Genomic DNA, 25,492 nt, shown 5'->3' with positions numbered 1-25,492 from the left:
TTTATTCTTAAGTTCCTTATTCCTTATGGATCCTCCAAGAATATTACGATCTGCCTTTCAGCACCGTCTTTATGTCCCATCCTTAAAAATTATTAGTAAACATAGGGCAACTTCATTCGCCACAATAGCCCCTACAATACCACCACATTTAAGGTCTGAGAAAATTCTTGATAAATTTAAGGGCGGTCTTAAAATGCTTATGATTGCTAAATGATCTTAGGGTCCTTCCATGCCAAATTCTGCTTTATTTATATTCAACACTGATATGATCCCTCTCTCTTCCCTCTTGTTTTTAACCTTAATTGTTCTCTTTTCTTTTAAAATTGTATTTCTCCCTACCATCCTGTTGTTTCCATGTAACTATTGTCCTGTCATTAATAAGTTTGTTAATTGTTGCCCATTTTAATGTTTTAACTGTTAAACGCTTAGAATGTATGACTAGCGTTTTATCAAATTTTAATAAAACTTGACAAGCCCAGGTACCATGACTGGAGATGTATGTATTTTATAAAATATAAATATACATGTATAGAGTACTTGCCCTCACCCAAATGTGCATCTGCTGTTAGGGAGAGGCAAATGTGTGCTATTGTCTAAACCCCTCCCTATTCCAGACACAGAGATAACTCATGAAAAAGGCCACAAACTTGACATAGTTACCTTCTCTCAAAAAGAAATCCTAGATCCTAAAATACAATATCATACAGGGTCCTGGGGAAAATGAATCTGGTCGGACTACTATATTGGCAATTTCCACTTACACTGGCAAAAACAGAATTCCCTGCCGAAACACAAAAGCAAAAACACGAAAACAATAACCAGCCGAAGTACTATAAACCCAACTGAATTCTGGGCCCACTATGAGCTTCGCCCTACAACCAATGAAATACAGGAATTCCCCACAAGATGGAAAAAGATCAGTAAAGAACTCTTAGAGCAAATAGCTCCTTACCAAAAATACAAAAAGAAAGATAGAGCACAAAATGAATGGTTTGACTCAGAATTACTAACCAATAAACAGGAACTAAGAACGCTGGAGAGAATCTGAAAGAAAACAAAGAAACAGATAAGACAACCTGGAAGCAAAAAATGAAAACATACAAAAATATGATCAGAGAAAAACGCACAAAACACTACGCACAAAAAATAAGTACGGACAAAATAAACAGCAAAGAATTGTTCAAACTAGTAAAAACACTAACATACACAACAAGAATCCTGAAAAATGACAGTGAGAGCACCCCATCTGCCCAAGCCCTAGCCAAATTTTTTAAAAACAAAATCACAAACCTAAAAGCAACTGTACCCCCACCCACAAACGATATCCTCCACTATCTCGAACCCCACGACTAGCATACCAGAGTAGACATGAGCTGGAACCACTTTGAATTCCCAAATTGGCATCAGTTCCTAAATTTATTCAACAAATACAGCAAATCAAACTGCCTACTCAACGAATGTCCCCCCAAAATCATGACAACTGCCCCACCTGAATTCAAAATGGAACTATTCACTTGGCTAATAACGGCCCTTACAAATGGAGCACTAAACAAAGACATGGGCCACATACTGATTACTCCAATCCCCAAAGATCAGAAAACCTCTACAGCACTAATATCCAACTACAGACCCATAGCAAGCATTCCCCTCTTCACAAAACTGCAGGAAGGATTGGTCAACCTCCAACTGGTAAACTACCTAGACAAATTTAACATCCTCAGCGATCATCAATCAGGTTTCAGGAAAGGATATAGCACAGAAACGGTCATAGCCTCCATACTAAACCACCTCTATGATCTCTTCAGCAAAGGCAAAAGCGCATTGATCCTGCAATTAGACCTCAGCAGTGCATTTGACCTGGTAGACCACAAAATCATGCTACTTTGCCTTAATACAATGGGAATCTCAGGAAAGGTAAAGAAATGGTTCCAAGAATTCTTAACAAACAGATCCTACAGAGTAACCAGCAATGGAAATCACTCCAACCCATGGAATAACCTGTCAGGGGTACCCCAAGGCTCCCCTCTATCGCCTACTTTATTCAACATTTACATAGCATCCTTAGGTCACTGACTACACAAATTAAACTTAACACATTACATATACGCAGACGATATATCCATCCTAATCCTCTTAAATAACATCTCAACTGAAATTATAGACATCCTTTCACACACAATGAGAGAAATCGAAAAATGGACCACCAATTTCATACTGAAACTAAATACAGAGAAAACAAAAGTCTTCCTGGCAAACCCCAACGACAAAATAACGAAAACATCATTAAAAATAAACAGCCACGAATATCTGATTTCCAAAACCATAAAAATCCTGGGTGTCACTCTAGACACGCACTTGACCATGGTTGACCACACAAACTTAAGAGTGTAGAAGCATTTCTTCATTGTTATAGAAGCTAAGGACTATTAAAAAATACTTTGACACAACATCCTATCCACCCTGGACTACTGCAACATCGTCTACCTGGGTATCCCACAAAAAAACAATAAAAAAACTGAGATTAGTATAAAACACTGTAGTTCGCTTAATCTTCGAACTGAGAAAACAAGACCACATTAGCCCATACTACAAAAAGCTGCACTGGCTAACAATGGAAGCGCGAATACAGTTCAAATTTGCATGCATCTGCTTCAAACAAATCTGGGGCCTAGCACCTTCCTACCTGCAAACACACTTTACTCTACACAACCCCCCACGAACAACCAGAAACAAAAACATCTTCGCCTATCCTAAAATTACTGGCTGCAAATACAAATCCTACCTTGACAGAACCTTCATGTTCCAAACTAACAGACAACAATCCTGGCTGGGAAACTGCATAAATAAAACCAGACAGACCTACAACGCATTCCAAAAATCTATCAAAACCACTCTGACAAATTCATCACCTAAACAGTCCAATCCGCGCTCACTACGCTTTTTCCCCCTACAACCCAAAGCAATCTTCAGGCAATTCCTACCCCTCTCACTTTCACTTTCAACCCCTCTTACATTTCCCTCCACTACTACCCTTTCTTCTGTAACTTTCCCCTCATGCATTTGTAATTTGCTGAATGCCCAGCCTTCTTTCGATGTTGAACCGCCTAGAAGTCGTCTGACTATGGCGGTATAGAAAAATAGTTATTATTATTATTATTTACAAAGCCCGATAGCAAGGGCCGCTGCAGTAACTGTCCCAAAGCCCAGAAGGATTTAAAGGGCTTTGGTGCATTTGCCACACATCTATGTAAAAGGGGGGTGGAGGTGGAGAGGGCTCTAAAAGCCTATTTTATAAAGGCACTGAAGTACATCTGTTGCCTTTATAAAATTTACAGAAAATAGATTTATCTATTTATTTGTTTGTTTATTTTTTATCCCGTCTTCCCAAGAAAGTCCAGAATGGGTTAAAAGCATTTTTTGATCATTTTTTTCTAAGACCCTGCCTCATAATATAAAATGTATAAGCATATGATTTGTACATAACTTCCTATCAGGATAAGATTGTAAGGGCTGGGAGAGATCATTGTGGGCTATTGAGACCTGTTAATTTTAGTTCTTAGTAATTAGGTCTCATTTATATAAAATGGAACTTGTGCTAATATAATATGAACTAGTGGTAACATAACACTGTAGCTCACCTTGATAACTTTGCCCCTAAATGGTTTTATTCCTGAAGGAACTTATAGCTTTAAAGGCATCATAAATAAGATTTCTCGCTAACGTGTATGAAGAAATGAGGATTTACAATCTCTGTGGTTTTGGCTCCTGGCTTTTCCTGCAGTTTGTATACAATAATCCTTAACCTTCTGTGTGACAGCAGCATCAGAAAAGTAGGTGCGCTCATTTTGCTCTTTTGTTACTGATGTTCTGCACTTTTGGCATAAAAGATTTATTACAGCAGCCCAAGGCCAATCTGGAAAATGCCTGCCACTAGATATGAGACTCAGAAATCTGATTTCTCCTACCTTGAAAATGTTAGCAATTGATGCTGATCAGTTTAAACCGTGTAAATGTAAAGTGTATCAATTATGAACAACAAAAAAAACCCTCACTAAAAACAGATTGTTCACCCTCTCCAAGGTAGGGAGAACGAGAGGGCACTTTCTAAAGTTGAAAGGGGATCGATTCCGTACAAACGTAAGGAAGTTCTTCTTCACCCAGAGAGTGGTAAAAAACTGGAACGCACTTCCGGAATCTGTTATAGGGGAAAACACCCTCCAGGGATTCAAGACAAAGTTAGACAAGTTCCTGCTGAACCAGAACGTACGCAGGTAGGGCTAGTCTCAGTTAGGGTGCTGGTTGTCGCATGAGTGGACTGCTGGGCATGATGGACCACTGGTCTGACCCAGCAGTGGCAATTCTTATGTTTTATAAAAGTTCTGAAAAATTTTAGTTCCACTTTCAGCTATATACTCCTACCAGATAGGCTCAGGAAGCCTTTTTTCTTAAAAGAAAAATTCTCCGTTAGCTGAAGTTTAATGAAATAGGAATTCATGAGAAGTTTTTTTTTCTTATCTGCCCTTTCGACTTAAAGCATAGGAAATAAGGAATATGTCTGCTGTTCACATTCTAGTCATATGTCAAATTCTATACATATGTTTATAGAATAGCGCTTAGCAAGATGCACGTGCAAATCCAAATCGTTGCCAATTAATGACAATAATTGATAGTGTCCATTGTTAATATCGGTTCATTACTTAATTAAACTGAACATGCAAATGGGGTATATACCCAAATTTGCATGCACAACTGTGGGTGCCATTGCCCAAATTTTCTATATGGTACTGTAAATTAAGCGGTGGTGGGCACTCTACTGTCACCTAACTAAGTTATTTTAAATGGTTCAATTGGTGTAGTACTTGACTGTGCCAATCAAAAAACGATTTAAACTCATTTTTAGAAAATGTAGGTGCCCAGAAGTGCCTACAAAAATGGCGCTGGCATAACGTCTACAGAGGTGCCTAGCAGCTCCTAAGGTCGAAGTAGGCATGGTTTGTGCCAGAAATGATCTTAAGCACCGTTAGGTGCTTCTGTAGACGCAGTTCACATCAAAGATAGGTGGCAGTAATATAGGCCTTTAAAACCCTGGTCTATGTTTCTGGCGCCTAACTTTGACAATAGCCACGCTTCTGCAAACGGCGCTGTAATGTAATTGACACAAGACCGGCATCGTTTTTGCAGAATCTGGCCCCATATGTAGAATGCAGGGGATAATGCCTGTGAACATCCTGGTCAGCAGCTCTTATCTAGATGGCAGGTGCTGGTATTTGGATAAGTGCTTTAGAATCAAATTGACTCATTATTGCATATATTCCCAGATCAGTGATAATATTGAACAATTTATTTTGGGAAAAGAACAGAATAGCCACTGAGATCTTTTCCCTATTCTTTTTTCTTAATAAAATAAAACATTGTGGGTGTTAATTGGTCGGTTTGTGATTTATTACCAGCTTTTTCTATTTACTTTGCAGTTATTTTGCTGATGATTTGCTTTTTGTTTCTGAGTTTTCCAGTGAGACTTATTTCCATATGTTATAGAAACAAAAACAAAGCAAAAGTGTTTGTTGAGCACCAACCAAAAAATGAGCGGTAGGGTTGTTTTTGTGTTTTTTTTCCAGATAATGCCATTAACGTTAAGTGTGTCCAGTTTTACAGAAGCTCCTTTATTGAGAGATGTAACAGAGAAGGTCTGATAGGGGTCGTGTTTTGGTAGATGGCTGTGCATAGTAACTGAGAGGGCAATTCTATAAACTGGATGCTCACATTTACATACACATTACACATGCGAATGATCAGCAGCACTTTCAAATAGGTTCCTATGTTTAGCCTCAGGGCACCCACATGGAAGTGCCTGGTTTTAGAATTGTCCCCTTGAAGCCCAACATCAAATACTTCTAGTTAGAACTATCTGTCCAGTTTATGAGAAAATCTTATTTTATTGATCTATTTATTTTTCCCTACGCTCGGATTCTCTTTTTGCTCTTATTCTCCTCTTTCTTTCAAATTGAACTCAAGATTGTCTGCTCTTTTTTCTCTTATTTATACAAAGTTCTCATTATTATTATTATTATTTAATATGATTTAGAATGTAGACCGCTGAGGTATAACAAATGATAATAAACATAAACATATTCAGTTTGTTGTGACTCCTAAGGCAAGCAATTGTGCTGAAACACCGCTCTGTACTGAGTCCTTTTTCTGAACGTCCACTGTTTTAGAGATTAGTTTTTATACAGATCTGTCGGTCTAGTTTTTATCATTATAAGGTTTTTGTTTGTCATTCCTTGAATCCAAGGTTCCTTTTTTTATTTATTCTTTACTGGTCCTTCCCTTCTTTTCCATTTGCATTTTTTCTCCTTTTTGGTGCTTTGCTTCACTTAGGTGCTCCCACTTATACCAGCCATTGACCTAATATAAGGGATCATGCCTAACCTTTGGCACACCAAAGTGCTTTACGCTAATATTCTAGAATGTCATAGATACATCTAAGTGCCGTTATAGAACTGGTGCTCTTCGCACCCCCTTGTGGTGGCAAATTCGAGGCCCAATGTTCTAGAATTATTTCCCCTGTGTGGTTACCTCTTGCTTATTGTTTAGTGAGACCCAGGGTATGCAGATTTATCTCATTCATATTCACTGTGGATGTGCTGAAAATTTGACAGTTATGGAGTGCCCAGGGCAGGTTTGGGGAATCCTGCTCTGTGGTATTAGCATCTCACGTTCAAATGAGTGCTTAATCGAGGCATCAATTCCTGATCCTTAAAACTGGAGTAACTTCAATTGGTGGGGGTCTTTTTTCTTAGGTATCCATGTAAATGCATTGTATACATCCCCAAAATATGTATTCTTTGATTCAACTCAGTTAACTTTGAGACGCCTTGAAGGGGAGGGAGCATCAAGTCAAAATGAATAAAAAATTTGGTCTCCCAGACCCAGTAATTAGATATTTAACTTCCTTAAATTTGGATGTGTATTCAAATTTCTTTTATTCACTCATTTGTAACCTTGGATCTAAGATTGTTTAAGTAATGATATATAATCACATTGGATTATTCTTCTTATTTTGTGAGTCTTATTCAATCTTTACTGTACAAGATGTTTAAATGCTTGATAATTTGTTTCAAATTAATAATAAAAAAAAGATGACTGCTTTATTCATCAACTGAACAAGGGAGAGATAGATGGAGAAACCACAATGATGAAACCACACATGATGACACCAAATCTTAATGTTTGGAATGTAGCCATTCCCATTGCAGAGACATTTAAATCTTAATTTTGGTCCCCTTACATCAGTGTCTCTCAAACATGTTTAACTCCGTCACACTAAACGGAGCAAATGTTTCTTTTCTATGGCACATTAAAACTGAAATTATAAAATTGCATTAACTTTGAGAATTATTTATTTAAAGTTCTTTATGCTATGTATGGGTAATTGTAACAATGATAAAACCAAGGCCTCCTTTTAGGAAGTCGCGTTAGACTTTTTTATCGCTGGCTGCAGTGGTATGAGCTCCAACGCTCAATTTGCACCCAAAAGAAACTCATCCATTGCATTGAGTAGCAATTCCATTCTATCTACTTTACTTCCCCGTTTATGAAGTTCACAAAGATAAGCATATACAATAGAGTAGGTAAAGAGGGCGCTCTATTTTCTACCAAATTCCTTTATTCAAGAGTGGCAGTCCCAAAATACTCTGCACTTTTCTTATGCGATATGTTGCGAAGAAATTTTTTTATTTTTTGCTTGGGGTGGGAGGGGGGGGGGCGAGTCATTGCAGTAAAACATGTGACTTTAGATGCGCTATTGGATATTAGTATTCAAATGTTTCTGACATTAACAATGGTGAAGCTTCCAATAAAATCAGGCTCATGTGACTCTCATTTTTTCCCTTTTTTTGCAGGAAACAGGAATTGGCGAACAGCACGGATGTAACTCCTCTTGAATGCCCTTCGTCTCCCCCGCCCACTGCCTCTCCAACGATGAAGGTAAGAGAATTGACCCTCTTGATTCTGCTCATTACGTTCTTTCTTTCTTTCACATTTTCTAGCCTATGGGGCAAATTCTGAAATGGATTTCTAAAGTTGTGCAGGAGTTAAAATATGCAACTCCCTTGTAGGCCAAATATGAAATTGCCGTGAAAAGGGCTTGTTTAGAAAACTACTCAAGATGCAATTATTTGTAGACACCTTTTTCTAGCCAATAATTTGTATCTTTAGTATAACTGATGAATTGTTCACAATCTCTTTATATAAGCTTTGGTGTTAGTTTGCAGATATGATATCGGAGAATTGTTTGTGTGTTTGTCTTATTATGTTTTTAAAATAATTTTATGTCTGTAAATTATGTAAAATGTTTAGTGCTAAACGGTATAGAAATTTGTAAAATAAATAAATAGAATAAATAAATTGGATAATAAGCCCAATTAATGACTTTAACAAGCAATAATTGAAAGACGTCCAAAGGTTGTGCGCGATTCACAAAATAGGCGTCCACAATTTCATAGATGCCCATTTGTGGCAATAATTGCCTGTTGAAATGCCAATTATTTACACAAATTAGCTTGTTATTCCATTAAATTACCTACACAAAGAGCCAGATTCCATAAAGGACACCTATGTTAGGTGCCACTAGGTACCCTAATAAAGAATGCTTAGCGACACCTAAATTCGGAATCCATGCACAGCTTTTTTTTTTTTTTTTTAATTGGCTTAAATGGTTTGGTGATCAACTATGCCAGTTTCCAGCCAATCCCCCCATTAAAAAATTACCGATTAAGATTTCCACACGGAACTCTTAGGACGCCTAAGTCAAGGTGCCTAGCGATGCCCAATGACACCTACCTAAAAAGTAGGCGTGGTTAGGGGTGGATGACTTAGACATTGCTAGGTATCTGAGTAAATTAGACTCATCTAATATGTGCCCTTCAGCTATATGATAAGCTGCATTGCAGAAAAGCATTAGGGTCATATCTGTGTTATTTGAATGCTCTAACGTGTTTCATAAATATTATGCTGATGTGTTATCTCTGTAATTTGAATTTCAGTGCTGTTAAGAAGTATATTTTTGAAGCAGTTTCATGGTGGTGATATTAAGTTTCAATTTGATGATTTTGAGTTTAACTCGGTCATTGTATTCAGTGGCATAATGAGGGTGAGAGATGCCTGGGGCGGTAGCGCCCCTCCCCTGCTCTCTTCTCCACCCCCCACCTTGCACGCTCCTTCCTCCCACCCACCCCCACCCCCACTGTCATCCGTGTGTGCCCCTTCCCTTCCTCCGTACCTCTGTAACGTTCCTAGTGGCGAGCATCAACCCCTAACCTGCTGTCGCTTCCTATGCGCAGGTCCAGAAGTGATGTCAGAAGAAGAGCCGATGCAGGAGCAACAGCAGGTTAAGGGTTGCTGCTCACTGCTAGGAACGTTACAGAGATACAAGGGAGGGAAGGCAGTGCATGCACGGCAGTGGGGGGCAGGGAAGGAGCAGAGGGGCAGAAAGAAGGACAGGTGCCACGCCCCTATCAAGACGGCACCTGGGGTGTTTCCTCCCCCCTCGCCCAACCCGTACTACACCACTGATTATATTTATATTTGGTCATTTTACTATTGTTATGCTGTTAACAAAAGTGTAAGCTTTATGTTAAACTGTACTTATACACTGCCTTGAGCGAATCTCATTAGAAAGACGGTTAATAAATCTCAATAAATAAATAAAGGGTAAATTGGATGGATCGTGCCACCGAGTCGGCCACCAACTCACAGCAACACACACAGTGAGGAATGCACCCTGTGATGTTTCATGGCACAGGACAGGAGTGGGGTCCCATTGGCTTCCGCGCAGTGTGTGGCTTCACTGTGTCGCTGCTGCCCAACATGGGGCCCCTCAGCCTACAACACCTGCTAGTCTCAGGCGGTCTGCCATCCAGGTCAATTAAATCCTAGTAAAAGCAATGATACAATACAGGATCTGAAATGTACATCTTAAAACAGTATGATGGAGCAGTCATCTAACGGAAGTATGCAAGGGGGTGTTGAAAAGTTCTCAGCCCAACCAACCAACTTTCTAAATTCTGAGTGCTGTTTTGCCACCGGAGCTGAAAAGAGTGTTTTCTTATTTTGTTATGTGTCAATTTGCAGAAATGAAATTCCATGCTTTGACATTGTTTCAGATCATTGATTGAACCGTATCCACGTCATCCTCTTCTTGGTTAGGCTGAGAACTTGTCAGCACCCCCCCCCCCTCCTCGTATGGTGAGTTCAGATTTCATTCATAAAGCTTTGAATAATGAAGGTCCTGTTAGTTTTTATTGCAATTTGAAAATTTGTCGGCCTAATCGAGGCTTATGCTCTGAAGATAAACTATTGCTGTTTGTATCCTCTTTTAAAGTTCTTTGGTTGTTCATCTATCACTCCTCCATTTTCTGTGTTCAAGGCGTGATATTATGGAATACTCTATCAGTGGAAATTAGGAATATCAGTTCTGTTGCTTAGTTTAAGAAACAGTTGAAAGTCTTTTTGCTTGTGAACACTTTTGGTAATCTGTCATGGGACTTTAATACTCTGTAAATTTATTTACTGGTATTTATTTTTTATCTTTGTATTGGCGAGTACTCTTCTTTTAAGTACGGATGTGTAAGAATTTTATGTATGTAATAATTGTAACCCACCTAGAGTTGACAGATAGCTTGGCCTAAAATATTGTAATAAGTAAATAAAAGTAAGATAAATGTCAGCAGAATACAAATATTTATAGCCTGGGGCAACCCAGGCAGCTGAAGTAAAACAGTCTGTTCAAGGGCCCCTTAGACTGAGTACCGAACCAAAAAAAACCCAGCAAATTGGTTTCAAATCAACATCCATTAAACAACAGTTGATGTTAAAAGGATCAATTTGATAGCAGCAGTGTTATATTTAGCTGATCTCGGCTGTAAAAGCTTTCCATTTGACAGGAGAAAGTGAAGTGAGCTTTTCAGTCCGTAGAGCAATTGACTGTATCACAGCAGCTTACAAGAGGGAACTCGTACGACATACATCAATATTTTTCTTGCTTTCTGTCCACATTTTCTAAAGTTAATTGACACTACCTTTGTAGTCGAGCAGTGGTGTGCTTATTGTGAGTCATGTGATGATGTAACTACTAGGTTGGCAGAATAAATTTGCATTTAAATCCCAGTTCATGATGGTTTACAATTATATAGTTAAGTAGCTGATTACCCGGCGTTGCCCGGATATTTATTTATCCCAAAATGTCCAACCCCCTACATGTCCCACCCCACTATGTCCCACATGTCCCAACCCCCTACCCTCCACATGTCCCAAAGGAATGTCCCTCTCTATGGGGCTGAACTTAGACTTAAACGGCATCGGGAGTGTCGGTATTCATCTCTGCGAGCCCGAAAACTATGGGTTGGACATTAATATCTGTCACTTTTGATAATTTTAACATATCACCCCCTTCCCACCCCCACAGTATTTTACCCCGTCCCACCTGCACAATATTTTTCCCCAGATAGTAAGTCATATGTGTACCAAGTTTGGTTGAAATCTCTCCATGCGTTTCAGAGTTATGCTGAGTATTCATCTGTGAGCCCGAAAACACTATGGGGTAGATACTAAAATCTGTCATTTTCAATCATTTTTAATATCCCCCCCTTCCCACCCCCACAGTGTTTGTCCTCAGATAGTAAGTAATGTGTATGTCAAGTTTGGTTGAAATCTGTCCATGCATTAAAGAGTTATGCCGTAACATACATACATACACACACACATATATTCAAATTATAATGTGAAATATTTGACAAAATGAATACAATACAACTAACGCAAAACTTGATTATAAACAACATTTTTAGTTTCACCTCCAGGAGCAAGAACATATAAATTCTTGGGTGAACCCACCCTTGAGCAAGCAACATAGAGTTGTGGGCCGCGAGACCCCCAGAACATATCACCCCAGGTAGTGAGGGATCTGCATACCAAGTTTCGTTCAAATCGGTCAAGCCGTTTTTGAATTACTGTGAGAATGGCAGCTTTTTACATTTTTTTCCATTGACATGAATGGGTGAAATCTGATTTTATGTTTGTAGCTCCGCCCACATGTGCAGGTGGGCCGCGAGACCCCCAGAACATATCATCCCAGGTAGTGAGGGATCTGCATACCAAGTTTTGTTCAAATCGGTCAAGCCGTTTTTGCGTGATCACGGCACATACACACATACACACATATATACATATACACATACATACACACATACCTCCGATTTTATATATATATATATATATATATATATATATATATAGTTGTAAGAACAAGGACCTGTTAACAGTGATTTGCATGGACACCAAGGTGCTGGCTGATGCCTTCTAGGCAGTGGCGTAGCGAGGGTTTGAAGGTGCCTGGGGCACTTAAAATAACCCCAGAAATTCAAAAATTGGACTTCTGCAGTTTGGCTCTTTAAATGGCTCCCTGTGGATGTGTGCTTTTGTGAATTCTGCTGTTTGCATGTGTAAATGCTAACGCACGTGTAAGTCAAACTCTCCCACTAATTACGCATGTAAGTGGTGGCATTTGCGCAAGCAGAGCCTGAATGATGCATCTTTTGTTTTAACAAGTTTCTTTGTAAAATGGCTACTCAGGGGCAGATTGACAGTGAACTCAGCCCCTGGGCAATATGGATTATGTGTCCCTATCCACCCATTTAACATATATTACTGGTTAGGAGAGAGTGAACCCCCTGCTGCTGTGGGCTCTCAGGAACTGGCCTATTGACAAGACTGTGCAGTATGTGTGGCCAAGTTTAGATGTTTCCCCTGCAATCTCCTAGATTTTTTTTAATGAAAAGCTCCATGTTGAATGCGCCTTTTGTAAAACAGCTTGCAAATTGTGACATCCCTTTTTCTATCAAGACAAGCTATCCAAAATCGGGATTCATGCTTAACAGTTACAGCACAGAGTAATGGATTGCAGAGAGACCAGTTCAAATCCCATCTCCCTTTGAGATCTCCTCCCAAAATCTACAATATTCAGAATCGTAACTATAATCTCAATGGGCCTTGTGTTCAAATAAAAATAATTGAAATCAACACAGCTCCAGAAAAAAAAAGTATTGGTTGGTTGACTTTGCATGATTTCTTATTTGAAGTACAACTTCTCCATTTCTGCTTTCTTATAAGAGATAATTGAAAGTCTGTGTTACAGTAATGTATTCTGTCAGTGGCCTATGACACTCTGTTGGGGAAAACGTACTGAGATAATTTATCCTGTCTCGCACAGAACAAGTTTTAATACCTGTATCATAGCCGGTCTGTATTCAAATCAGTTTCTCCTCAGCCAGCGTCTTACGGTGTCGTGCCGGCAATTAAATTACTGTGTTCTGAAGAACCTCCCTAATGGGTTTTGGATTTTGCAAAATAGTTTTCAGCATTAGGGCACACCAGCATTTTATTACCTGGTTCATCTTTTGAAACTGTTTAAAAAGTTGCTATGATGTGCCAGAAACTTCTAAGCCTGGTTAAATCTAAGCTATTAAGGTGAGTTATTCATATTGAAGAGAGACCGGGGAATCCTGAGTGTTAATTCCTGATAGGGGCCTCCACTGAGTGTATGAGCATCCTGGGTGATATAAGTATGGCCCCAGGTACAGAACAGATTCCTCAACTTTAGAAAAGCAATAAAAATATACATCTTTACCTAAGCCCCTGCCCTTGACCGATGAACTACAAAGAAATGGATATTGGTGCCAGAACCAGTATGTGTCATGTAAGGAAAGCTTGTATTGTAAAATCCTGCACTGTAACTATGGCAAAGCTAACCTATAAACTATGTGTCAAATTAAGATAAAACTTGTACTGAAAACCTTGCATTGTAAGGATAACTATGGCAAATTGTAACTGGAGTGGTCATGGGTCTGCGGTCCACCTGCACATAGCCATCAGCTCCACTGACTCCCACCTCTCTGATGTCAACATGCTGTTCTGGGGTAGCAGACTAGCAAAGATGACGGCCATGCGCATACCTGGAGGAGGGGGAGCTGCAACCCAGGTTCCTGCCCCACCAGGTACGCCATTGCCATAGCTGCTTAAGTTCTGATCTGAATACGTAACTGACTCTGCATAAACTGGATATTCATGGTCCAGCCCTGAAAATCCAAGAATAACTTTTACCACCTCTGACTGAATTTGATGGCATAATATTTTATACACTGCCAGCACCTAACCAGGGATATTTAGCAGGAGATAATCTGTTATTAGTGAATGACACGGGAACTCATTTTCCCAGCCTGACGAGTTCTTTTCCTGTCCCTGCAAGCTCTGTCCTCATCTGCACAAGCCTCAAACAGGAATGGGACAGGGACAGTGACAGCGACAAAATTCGCGGAGACAGGGAAATTTATTTCATGCGGAGATGGGGGACAAACTTAGCCCCATGTCATTCTCTACCTGTTATCTCCCACTGAAAATCTCCAGTTAGGAGTGTGTGGGTGGGGTTACTTTTTACTCTTTATCTATCTTGATTCTCTTCATTATGACGCTGGGATAGGCAGCTGGAGAAGGTGCCTTCTTTTCTTGGGCCTTTTCTTTTTCTCTCTCTCTTTCTGTTCCTTCCCATTCCATCTCTTCTTCCTTTAAGGGGATTTTGCCTCCGATGAGTTTATGATGATGTTGTCGTCTTTTTATTATGTGTACACATTTTCTATCTCATTGTCAGGCTACATAACACAGATTGTGATCCCGTTGGGACAGACAGGGAACTTCTTTTAGCCTTGTTACTATGTTTTGGTCTGTCTTTAATGCTAATGTCTTCCTTGATGTGTTCTTTCTGTTCACCGCCTAGAACCGGCATTGTGCGGTATACAAAGAAAGAATGATGTGATGTTAATGTATGAGAAAATAACTCAAGAGAGGAATAATCTACACTCTCCCCTCCCTATTGTGTTTTCCTTCTTCCTCTATTTTTCTTTTATTACATTGTATTTCTTTCCTTTAGCTCTTCTGTTTCATATCAGTCGATTGTTACCCTGCCTGTAACTGATACTGTTTTTATTTTTAAACTAAACTGTAAACCGTTTAGAAGCTTCTGATAGACGGCATATCAAAAATCAATAAATTTGAAACTTAATGAATTCAGATACATACCTCTATTTAGTAGACCAGTGATGTATGAGCAGGAGACATTGACATTCATTCATGAGAGCTGTGATGAGCCTATTGCCAAGGCCGTAGTTGCTGTTGTTGAAATGACACTAGGGCTGGTGTGACTGTTTGCAATAAACCATTCAGTTGTACAGGACGTGGTACTGGAGCAATGGCAAGTGCTGGAGCAGCTTGTAATGGCAGAGATGCAGCCCCATTGCTTCCTTTCCCTGGCCAGAGAGGTAGCCATGTGACAGCAGAAGCAAAACCCTTCTTCCTTATCCCCTATTTGCAGTCCCTGATCCTGCACATTAAAATCAGTGCTGCAGTCCTCATAATATGGAAAAGGTTATCAAGTCACTGTACCGGGCCATGGTGCACCCTCACCTGGAGTACTGCGTCCAGCACTGGTCGCCGTACATGAAGAAGGACATGGTACTACTCGAAAGAGTCCAGAGAAGAGCGACTAAGATGGTTAAGGGGCTGGAGGAGCTGCCGTACAGCGAAAGATTAGAGAAACTGGGCCTCTTCTCTCTCGAACTGAGGAGATTGAGAGGGGACATGATCGAAACATTCAAGGTACTGAAGGGGATAGACCTAGTAGATAAGGACAGGTTGTTCACCCTCTCTAAGGTAGGGAGAACGAGAGGGCACTCTCTAAAGTTGAAAGGGGATAGATTCCGTACAAACGTAAGGAAGTTCTTCTTAACTCAGAGAGTGGTGGAAAACTGGAACGCTCTTCTGGAGGCTGTTATAGGGGAAAACACCCTCCAGGGATTCAAGACAAAGTTGGACATGTTCCTGTTGAACTGGAACATAAGTAGGTAGGGTTGGTCTCAGGGCACTGGTCTTTGACCTGTGAGCAGACTGCTGGGCACGATGGACCACTGGTCTGACCCAGCAGCGGCAAATTCTTATGTTCTTAGTGTAGAGTCCGCCCTCCTGATTCATTTACTCAGCACTTCATTTGTGACTACTGAATGCACTTTATTCTCTGAAATGTTTGTACAATTTCAGATCCAGAGAGGGTTTCTGACTGACCTAGGTGGGTTCCTGTGGTTGCTGTCCAGGTGATCCAGATCTTTGTGGTAAACTCCAGAAGAGATAAAAATTGATGGCAGATGAGAGCAGGACCGCTGACGGATCTCAAGATAAAGTAGGCATAAGAAGTTCGAAGGCAAAGAATGTTACCTTGAATACAAGGCTTTGTGCCAATGACTTTGAGAAATGACTCTCACAGCCTGACTGACTAAAAATAGCTTTGCAAATTTACCCTCTAGGGCATGATACAGCTGTGTTATTTTTGTCTTACCGATAAGGACCAAGATTTTTTTTTTCCCTTGGAAGAAATTGTATAGATGATAAGCAGCTTATGGAAATTTGAAGAAAAGAAAGCACTTAATTCATCATATCAGTACACAGAAATTAATGAAGGAGCTGAATTCATCAGAGCACAGACTGTTGTCATATGTACGAGGGGTTGCTGAAAAGTTCTCAGCCCAACCAACCAACTTCCTAAATTCTGAACCTTACTTTGCCACTGTAGCTAAGAGTGTTACCTTATTTCATTAAGCGCCAATGTTTTCACATTGTTTCAAATCACTGATTGAACCATATCCACGTCATTCTCTTCTTGGTTTGGTTGAGAATCTTTTAGCACCCCCCCACCCCCCGTAGACTGCTGAGCGGTGACAGGTTCTGGATGCACTTTCATTCGGATGTATACAAAAGGCTGGTAAGTGGAGCTTTGTGTATGGGATTGATTATGTATACAAGGATATGTGTCCAACAAAGAAAAGACCTGTCTAGTGAGTTGGCTGGACTTTGGCATGGAACTTGATGAAGGGAGAAGGCTATAATTAAATTCAACCTAAGCTGTAGAGTTGTACTTTGCAGACACATCTAGAATAATTCCACTCTCTCCTTTCCACTCGTGTCTAATTGGAGAGACAATATTTACGAGCAGCTGGTGACAATTTTTTTTTCATCCGTTTCCTCTTCTTTTCTATTGTATGTATGGCATAGATCAGGGCTGCCCAAGTCCGGTCCTCCAGATCTACTGGCAGGCCAGGTTTTCAGGATTTCCACAATGAACATGCATATTCATTGTGGATATCCTGAAAACCTGGCCTGCCAGTAGATCTCGAGGACTGGACTTGGGCAGCCCTGGCATAGATGAACAACAGGTGATCTCCTTGGAATGTCTGAGAACAATTTCATATTAAACAGTGGAGTTTTCTATCCCATTGACCCCAAAGAGCTCAGAATGGGTTACAGATTAAAAATACATAACAGGTTACGGTTTGAACTGGTTTGCCATAATTTCAATACAAGTTTTAATCCTAACTTGACACATACTAGGGGTTTAATACTGCACTAATATACATAATATACAGTTTACAGGTTACAATTTGCCATAGTTATCCTTACAGTGCAAATTTGCCAGTACAAGTTTTATCCTAACTTGACACACAGACAGTTTACAGGTTAGATTTGTCATTGTTATAGTGTAAGATTTCTTAACGCAAGTTTTCCTTATGTGACACATATCGGGATCTGGTACCAATATACATTTCTTTGTAATCTGTCAGTCAAGGGCAGCGGAGTTTAATCAAGTTTAAAGTTTTATTTAAAATTTGATGACTTGCTTAATCTTAATACAAAGCGATGAACAAATCTAAAAAAAATAGTACATCTCCACATTTGGGGAGTTAGTACAAATAACATCGACAAATCACATAACATAAACAGGACCAAAAGGGAAGTGGGAGAAGAAATACAATGTATGAGACGAGTAAGGGATATAACAATAGGGACGGGATCTGCTGCTGAGTCTAGAGGAAGACTCAGCTTGGACGGCGATTTATCCCTGAGCCCAAGAGAGCCACACATGCCCCCAATGCCGGGAGGAACATCGAGGGACCGGTCGCTGTGGGGGAGCTCCCCGAATGTAGCGGGAGAGACGCTACCGAGACCCGATGTTGACCCAGAAGTGTTTACATCAACGCCGACGTCGATTCCTGCCGGGGAGTCACAGCGGCTAGGGAGTAGTGAACACCGAGCAGCAAGTGGTGGAGAGGCTGAGGGAACCCAGGATTCGGCAACTGGAGGAGTCGCTGAGGAGAAGCTAGCGGCTATTTCCCCCCCTCAAGCCACTTGTGAAGCCTCAGGCGGTCACACTTGACTCAATCTGAACGGCTTTGGAGAACCTGCATTCAGTATGTGTTAACTTTGTCTCAATTACTTTAAACTCAACTTCTAAGATAGACCTGTTGGAGACATCACTTCAGCAGCAACAAACAGAGATAAAGAATTTAGAGAAAACAACAATAGAGACTAAAAATTTGATGACTAAACAAGTTTCTGATAAAATGCTTCTCCTGAGTAAGATTGAAAACTTGGAGAATCAACATAAAAGTTTGAACCTGAGACTTTTAAATTTTCCAATAGCCAAGTTTATGTCACCCCGGGAAACTTTTAGGAATTTCATGACAACTATATTGAAGATATCAGAATCTGATCTTCCACCATTACAAAAAATTTATTACTTAAAGAAAAATTAAAATAAAGAAGGAGAATTAGTTAGAAGTGGAGATCAGATGGATTTATCTGATATATTATGGTCTGGGTTTTAAGGCAGAGGAAATCAATCAAGGAAGAGATGGACCCGATGATATCAGGGGTCCGTCTCTGGCAATGCCTGCCCGAATCTGCACCAAGCCCGACGCTGCTGCGGGAGACACAGGGCTCAGGGCAAGTCTCCACCGACGTCCTCAATTAAAGAATGGCTCCCCATAATGACATAATTTAATAGAAGGGTATGTAGATCTTTAACTGGCATTTGGAAAATAGTGAAATATTAGCATGAGCTAATTTGTTGCTTCCCTAACCCTGAAGAAGTGGAAGGAAACGCGTCAGTGAAGGGATGACTGACTATTAAGCTAAGTAATACCTTTTCATGTATTTCATGGGAGCGTTTACATAACAAAAATGAGATCTAGGGGGGGGGAAATAGGATCCAAGATGGCACTTGGTACCTGCTGACTGATCAGACGCCGTGAAAATCACCATTTGTTTGAGCGGATTTCCATATTAATTTTTCCTGTGATGCCGAAGAGTAGGGGTAGGAATACTGCTGCAGCCTCACGGCGCTCTGAAAATCCCCCTCTCGCTACAATCGAGCAGTTTTTTACAGCGACTACAGAGGGAGCCAGTAACATCGGGGAGTCGCCCGCTGGATCCATCGACACAGAGTGACGCCGACCCAGAAGTCCTTGGGCTGGAAAACTACCATGAGCCCCGATCTAAGGCATCCACCTTCCCCGCCGCTGAGCGCTAGCTCACCACGTGAAGGGAGTGAGCCAGAAGCAGCATCACTCCCCGACTGAGAGGCTGAACCACTTGGGAGCCAGCGGATGGAGGTCTCAGTGGACTTGTTAAGTCTAGAGACTACACCAGCAGCGATAACATCGGTGGGAGGAATAAACCAGGACCAGCAGATTGAAAGTGGTCAAGGTGAGCCGAGACAAAGTTTACATGAACTTTCCTTTTATTATGTGAAGCCGGCTAAAGTGACCCTCGATTCAATATGGGACTTGGTTTCCAAACTAGGAGACTCATTGTCTAAACAGATTAAAGATGGGGAAAATAATTTAAAAACTCAGAAACAAGCAATAGAAGAAAATAAACAAGAAATTTCCAATGTAAAATTAAAAATGGGAGAAATTGAGAAAGAAGTGACTTAGATTAAACAAGTTCTTTTTTTTTCTTTTAATAATCTTTATTCATTTAAAAATAAACAAGTTCAATTGACAATAATAAAAGATAATCAGATTATTAAAAGGAAATTGGAAAATAGTTACCAAACCAATAACCTGCACTTGCTGACTTTTCCAAGAGTTCCTTCTATAAGTCCAAGGGAAATGAGGTACTTTATGGAGATTTTGAATATTCCTGAGGACTCAATATCTCCCTTTACTCGGGTGTATTATTTGCCGGGTAGAGTATTGGAACAGCAAGTGGAGGATCAGATTCAGGCTGAGCAGGAGCCTCAATTAGACTTGACCGCAATGTTGGAAGTGTCTAATAAGGACTTGGCTAAACCAGCAACTCTTCTATTATCTGTGGCATTATTGCCAGACAAAGAATGGATATTAAAAATGTTTTTAAAAAATAAATCCAAGGAGTTTCTAGGTTTGAAAATCCACGTTTTCTCGGATGTTAGTAAAGAAACTCAAAATGTAGACATTAATTTATTTTATTGAAACCAGGTGTTGCTCAGTTAGGTGATATTTTCTTCTTACGTTTTTCATGTAAATGTGTAGTAAGGTACCGAGACAATAAATATGTGTTTTTTGAACCTGCTCAACTTACAACTTTCCTGCCACTGAAGCCTGGAAAAGGAAGGAACAACGGCTAGCTAAAAGTAGAAGTATAAGCCCCTTGAATCAGTCATCAGATATCTTTTTTTTCTTATTCTGTATAAAGTTTATTCTTTGAATTCACTCGAAAATTCTTGGATCAATTTGAGGACTTGAGATTGTGTGAATAGAGTGAAGTTATTTAAAAGGAATTTTCATTTATTAGTCTTCCTAAGGAGTTGTATCCATATAATTTTTCTGTACAAAATGTTTGATTTTGTTAAAATGTAAAATTGATAAATAAAGAAAAAAAAAATAAGATCTAGTAAGGCACCCTGAATGTTTATATTTATAATTAGAAAAACTATAAAAATTATTTAAAAAGTCAATAAGAAAAAAAAAAAGTTAATAAGAACAAAAGAAATGATCATCGGGTCTATATCAGGATCAATGAGGAATTGGGACCACTCGATGTTAGACTATACGAGTAGTGGTCTGAAGATCCGCAAGATACCCCGATACCGTATTATATGATGATTAAAGAGAATGAACTGTATTTTGCTGCATGGAAATTGGAGCGTACTTTTCACACCCTGAATGTTGGCACTTGACTCTGACCCCGATATGCCCCCCAAATAGCTGGTTTTCACTTGGGCACTAACCACAAACTTTTAGTGGCGATGATAAGTTAAGTGCTGCTGAAAATGAGCTGATAGCCCCAAGCAAGTGATTTAAACCGGTCAGCGAATGGCTTCTGGCTGGGTAAATTGTTTTGAAAATTAACCAGAAAGATACTGACTTCTGTCTAATCTTGGAGATTGTTTCTAAGAATCTTCAAAGACATAGTGTACAGTATAAAGGAGAATCCTTGTCAGTGTACCCACCATTTATTGGGATTTATTAGCTTTTCATGAAGAAATTCACCTAAAGCGATTTACAATACGTTGAATGATAATCAGGTAATCTTAAGCATTTTCTCTATCTGTCCTAGCAGGCTCACAATCTATGGTACCTGGGGCAATGGAGGGTTAAGTGACTTGCTTAGAGTAAGAGGGAGCAGTCTGGGATCAAACTCACAACCTTAGGGTGCAGAGATAGAAGAGAAAGGAGAGGACCAATTTTTCCTCTTTATCCATTACAGGTGCACTGTAAGCTTTGTACACCCTCTGCTGGTCAAAAATTAAAAACAAAAACAGCAATATGGCTGACTTTCTGAACAAGAGTCAAAAAAATAGGCATTAAAGGATTTGGGGTAATATAAATTCTGTCTTAAGTTTACTTTGGGGATCTTTTACTAAAATGCTGTAAATTTTCACAACTACCACACATTAAAAGCAACATATCAATGTGTGTAGGGTTACCAGATGTCCTCCTTAAATTCTAACACGTCCATTATAGTCTAGTAAAATGACCTCTAGGTGTGCAAGTGTTAACCAGTAGAACCCCCATATCCATGGATTCAGTTTCCACAGTTTACCATTAATATTAAATATTAAATGGAAATTTTAATTTGTCTCATTCTGAGTAAGCTTCCTGCTCCGTCGCACTCAGCCAGTGAGTACCCACAATATGCTAAGATATTATTTAAGAAATAAAGGTAAAATTGTAATGTAAAAATTTATTTAAACTGTGGGCAGGATGTGGGCAAGATTTTTCATTGCTTCATCATTCCTTGAGGGTTAAGCTAAAATGTCAAAATCTCATTCATATGAGCGAGAGAGAGAAAGAGTGAGAACAAGTACAAGAATAACAATGTTATTATTTAATAGGTTATTGCTTATATTCCACCTTTATCCAAAGCAGATTACAACTTCACCTACATATTTAAAAACAAACTTAATAACAATCATATATCACGTACAGCAATTTATCTATCTAAAAGGCTGACTGCAAAGACTCTTTGCTAAAACTTTCAACATGTGATAAATGATGCTGGTAACCAATACAAGTTAAACAGTTCCTATACATTAAATACATATTTCATCTGACAAAACAGGTGATATTTAAGCAATTTCTTGAATTGATGCAAATCTTTCAATTTTTGAAGGTGTACTGGGAGCTTGCTCTACTCTATTGGCCCAGCACATCGAAACATGATGGCAGATAAAGGCCAAATGGCCCATCTAGTCTGCCCATCCACACTAACCATGATCTCATCCTCTCCCTAAGAGATCCCACGTGCCTATCCCAGGCTATCTTGAATTCAGACACAGTCTCTGACTCCACCACCTCTTCTGGGAGACTGTTCCATGCATCTACCATCCTTTCTGTAAAAAATGTATTTCCTTAGATTACTGCTGAGTCTATCACCTCTTAACTTCATCCTATGCCCTCTCATTGCAGAGCTTCCTTTTATTTTTGCAAATTGTACAGTTTACAAGTATAACACCTGTTAAAGAAAATAAATCTTACAATGAAAAATCCTTGGCAATATATAAGCCACTGAAACATATAGCAAACAGAAATAATGAAGCAAGAGAAGGGAACACGATTACAGCAAGATTAGAGTGATCAAAAGAAAATATATAAGAAAATCCTTAATTAGACTTAGGTGGGATTCCAATTTCTTCTGCGTCACTCAATTTAACACATCTGAAGGAGTAGATATAGCTATAGAAACTGGAGACTGTCTTGACACCAGGAAATTCTTTAAATGTTCTGGGTCAAGAAAAGCATAAGCTTTTTTTCTGAAATCTGTATAATATATTTACTTGGAAATTGCAGGAAAAAAGTCCCTTTAAGAGCCAAAACTTGAGATTTAAAAGCTAAAAGAAAGCCTTAGTTGTGTGGCTCTATAAAGGTCAGGAAAAATCATCACATTTCTTAGCATTAAATCTTAGCTGCTAAATTTCAAGCTTTCTCATGTTATTCATACCATCAGGGGTATCTACCCTACTGCAGATTTTGGTATTAGCTGCAAAGAGGCAAATCTTACTTGACAGCTCTTCAGCAATATCGCTTACAAAAATTTTAAGTTGGTGGAGTCGGATGACACGGGCATTCTTGGGAGACCCTTGATACAGCACTTTTATAGTGCGAAACATGCATGTCGGGTTCCACTCCCGGACGTTGGCTGATTAAACAAGCTAAGTACAAGCTAAATAAGTTTCTTTAAAACACCATATATTTATTATTAAAAATACATTTTGGATGGCAAACTCTTTTGATAAAAAACGCTACAGGCAGCCAATGATGAGTTCTCACATAATTCTTCCCGCAATGAAACATTAATTTAGCGGTGGAGTGGTGGGGCTGAGGCTTCCCTATAAGCAAGTTTAAAGAATTGGTGAATGTGACTTCAGCCTGGGTCTTGATAACTGGACTGGGTTCTAGAGAGGAGACATGACAATGACTCAGCTGTACTCAGCGCAAGAAAACAGGGCTTTTTTTTTAATACTTTTTTTTTGTGTGCACCTATATTCATTTTTTGTATTTTATTGAACTTTGGGACTGAGAAGCACTCTCTGGTTTTAAAAGAGTCACCTAGTCAAATACTCACCTGTGGTTTTGGATATCCTAGAACAAAGTTGGTATTAAATTGAAAGACATGACATGTTTGTTTTAGGTTTGAATAGTATCATTAACTATAATGGTGTTATCAATGTAAACTTGATCACAAGTGAATGGTAAATAAGCCTTGCTATTCATTCATATTTAAATTTCATTTACCTTGTTTAAACAACATCTGATAGCAACAATTATTGGACACACTTATTTAGTTTTCTTTCATCCTCAATTAAGAATTGTTTTTTTTAGTTGCTACAAATAAATACAAATATTTAAATGTTTAACCTCTGTGTTGGTGTGAATTGGAGGGGAAACCTACTGAAACATCTGACCGTGATTATAATATCTTATACATTTAATTGTAATAATTCAATTGTAATGTAATTGCATCACTAGCAGGGTTCTACAAATAACAGAGTAGCAATACGTAATAAAGATTAGGGAAGGGAAACTGCAAGTCTTGGTGTCAGTTATCCCATACAGAGCTCATGCTCAAAAAGGGTTTCTTCACTCTCTGGAAGCTCAGATCCATTAGAGCCTATTTCGATACGTCAGCTTTCAGAACCCTGGTCCAATCCCTCATACTGAGTCTACTTGACTACTGTAACATTGTCTATTTGGCAATTTCCCCCAAAAATATGCGACATTTACAAGTAATGCAAAACGCAGCGGTCAGACTGATCTTTGGGCTAAAAAAGTTTGATCACGTGTCACCCTACTACCAGCAGTTGCATTGGCTACCGATGGAGGCACGCGTAAAGTTTAAGTTCGCCTGCTTCTGCTTCAAAGCACTATACAGACTTGCCCCTAAATACATAACCGACCTTTTCTCCTTCTCAGCCAACAAACACAAGAGGAGCTCACACTCCAATTTTGTTCCCCCCCCCCCCCCAGTTAGAGGTTGCAAACTGAAAAAACACCACGAACACCTTCTCTCACATTAAGCAGCGCTGTGGGGTAGGGACCTAGATCAATTGCTTTCGCCCACCACTTATGAGGATTTCAGGAAACGTACAAAAATATACCTGTTCCTAAAATATCTAGTCAACTGACCCCTCTTCTCCTTCCCCCCTCAATACTGATCACCATATCCTATTAATCTCTCTATCCTCAAAAATGGATTTCCTGCCCCACCAACTCTCTTTCTTCCTCCCCTTTTAAGTTCAATCAATTTGTACCTTGCTTAATCTTTTGTAAACCGCATAGAACTTCACGGTATTGCGGTATATAAACTGTTATTATTATTATTATTATGCTTCACTGATTTATAACATGAGAAATTCTAAAATAAGTCTATAAACTAAAGGCTCCTTTTATTAAGGTGTGCTAAGCATTTTAGCGCGCACTAACCATGCGCTAAACATTAATGCGTGCATGTTAGTCTATGGATGCATTAGCGCACCTTAGTAAAAGAGGAGGTAAGCTTATCCAGACCAAAAGTTCTTCCAATATGAAATGTTTATTCCAAAGCCATTCTAAGCATCCAGGTTTTCAAC

The 25,492-nt window shown here is 39.4% G+C and overlaps 1 protein-coding gene across 8 annotated transcripts in view; it reads left to right on the top strand.

The window, feature by feature from the left end:
* The window catches only part of RAP1GAP2 (RAP1 GTPase activating protein 2), a 358,594-nt gene that overhangs the window by 192,104 nt on the left and 140,998 nt on the right, over window positions 1-25,492 (top strand). For all 8 annotated transcript variants that reach the window (XR_004537138.1, XM_033922698.1, XM_033922700.1 and 5 more), the window contains one exon: window positions 7,905-7,989. Coding sequence is in view for 7 of the 8 variants with exons in the window: in XM_033922698.1 (XP_033778589.1) it covers window positions 7,905-7,989 (85 nt within the window). In the remaining variant the exon portion in view is untranslated. The remainder of the gene's footprint in view (window positions 1-7,904; window positions 7,990-25,492) is intronic.

Source organism: Geotrypetes seraphini, chromosome 15, assembly GCF_902459505.1.
Source record: "Geotrypetes seraphini chromosome 15, aGeoSer1.1, whole genome shotgun sequence".
Taxonomy (NCBI): domain Eukaryota; kingdom Metazoa; phylum Chordata; class Amphibia; order Gymnophiona; family Dermophiidae; genus Geotrypetes; species Geotrypetes seraphini.
This window is presented reverse-complemented; position numbering and strand designations above follow the sequence as displayed.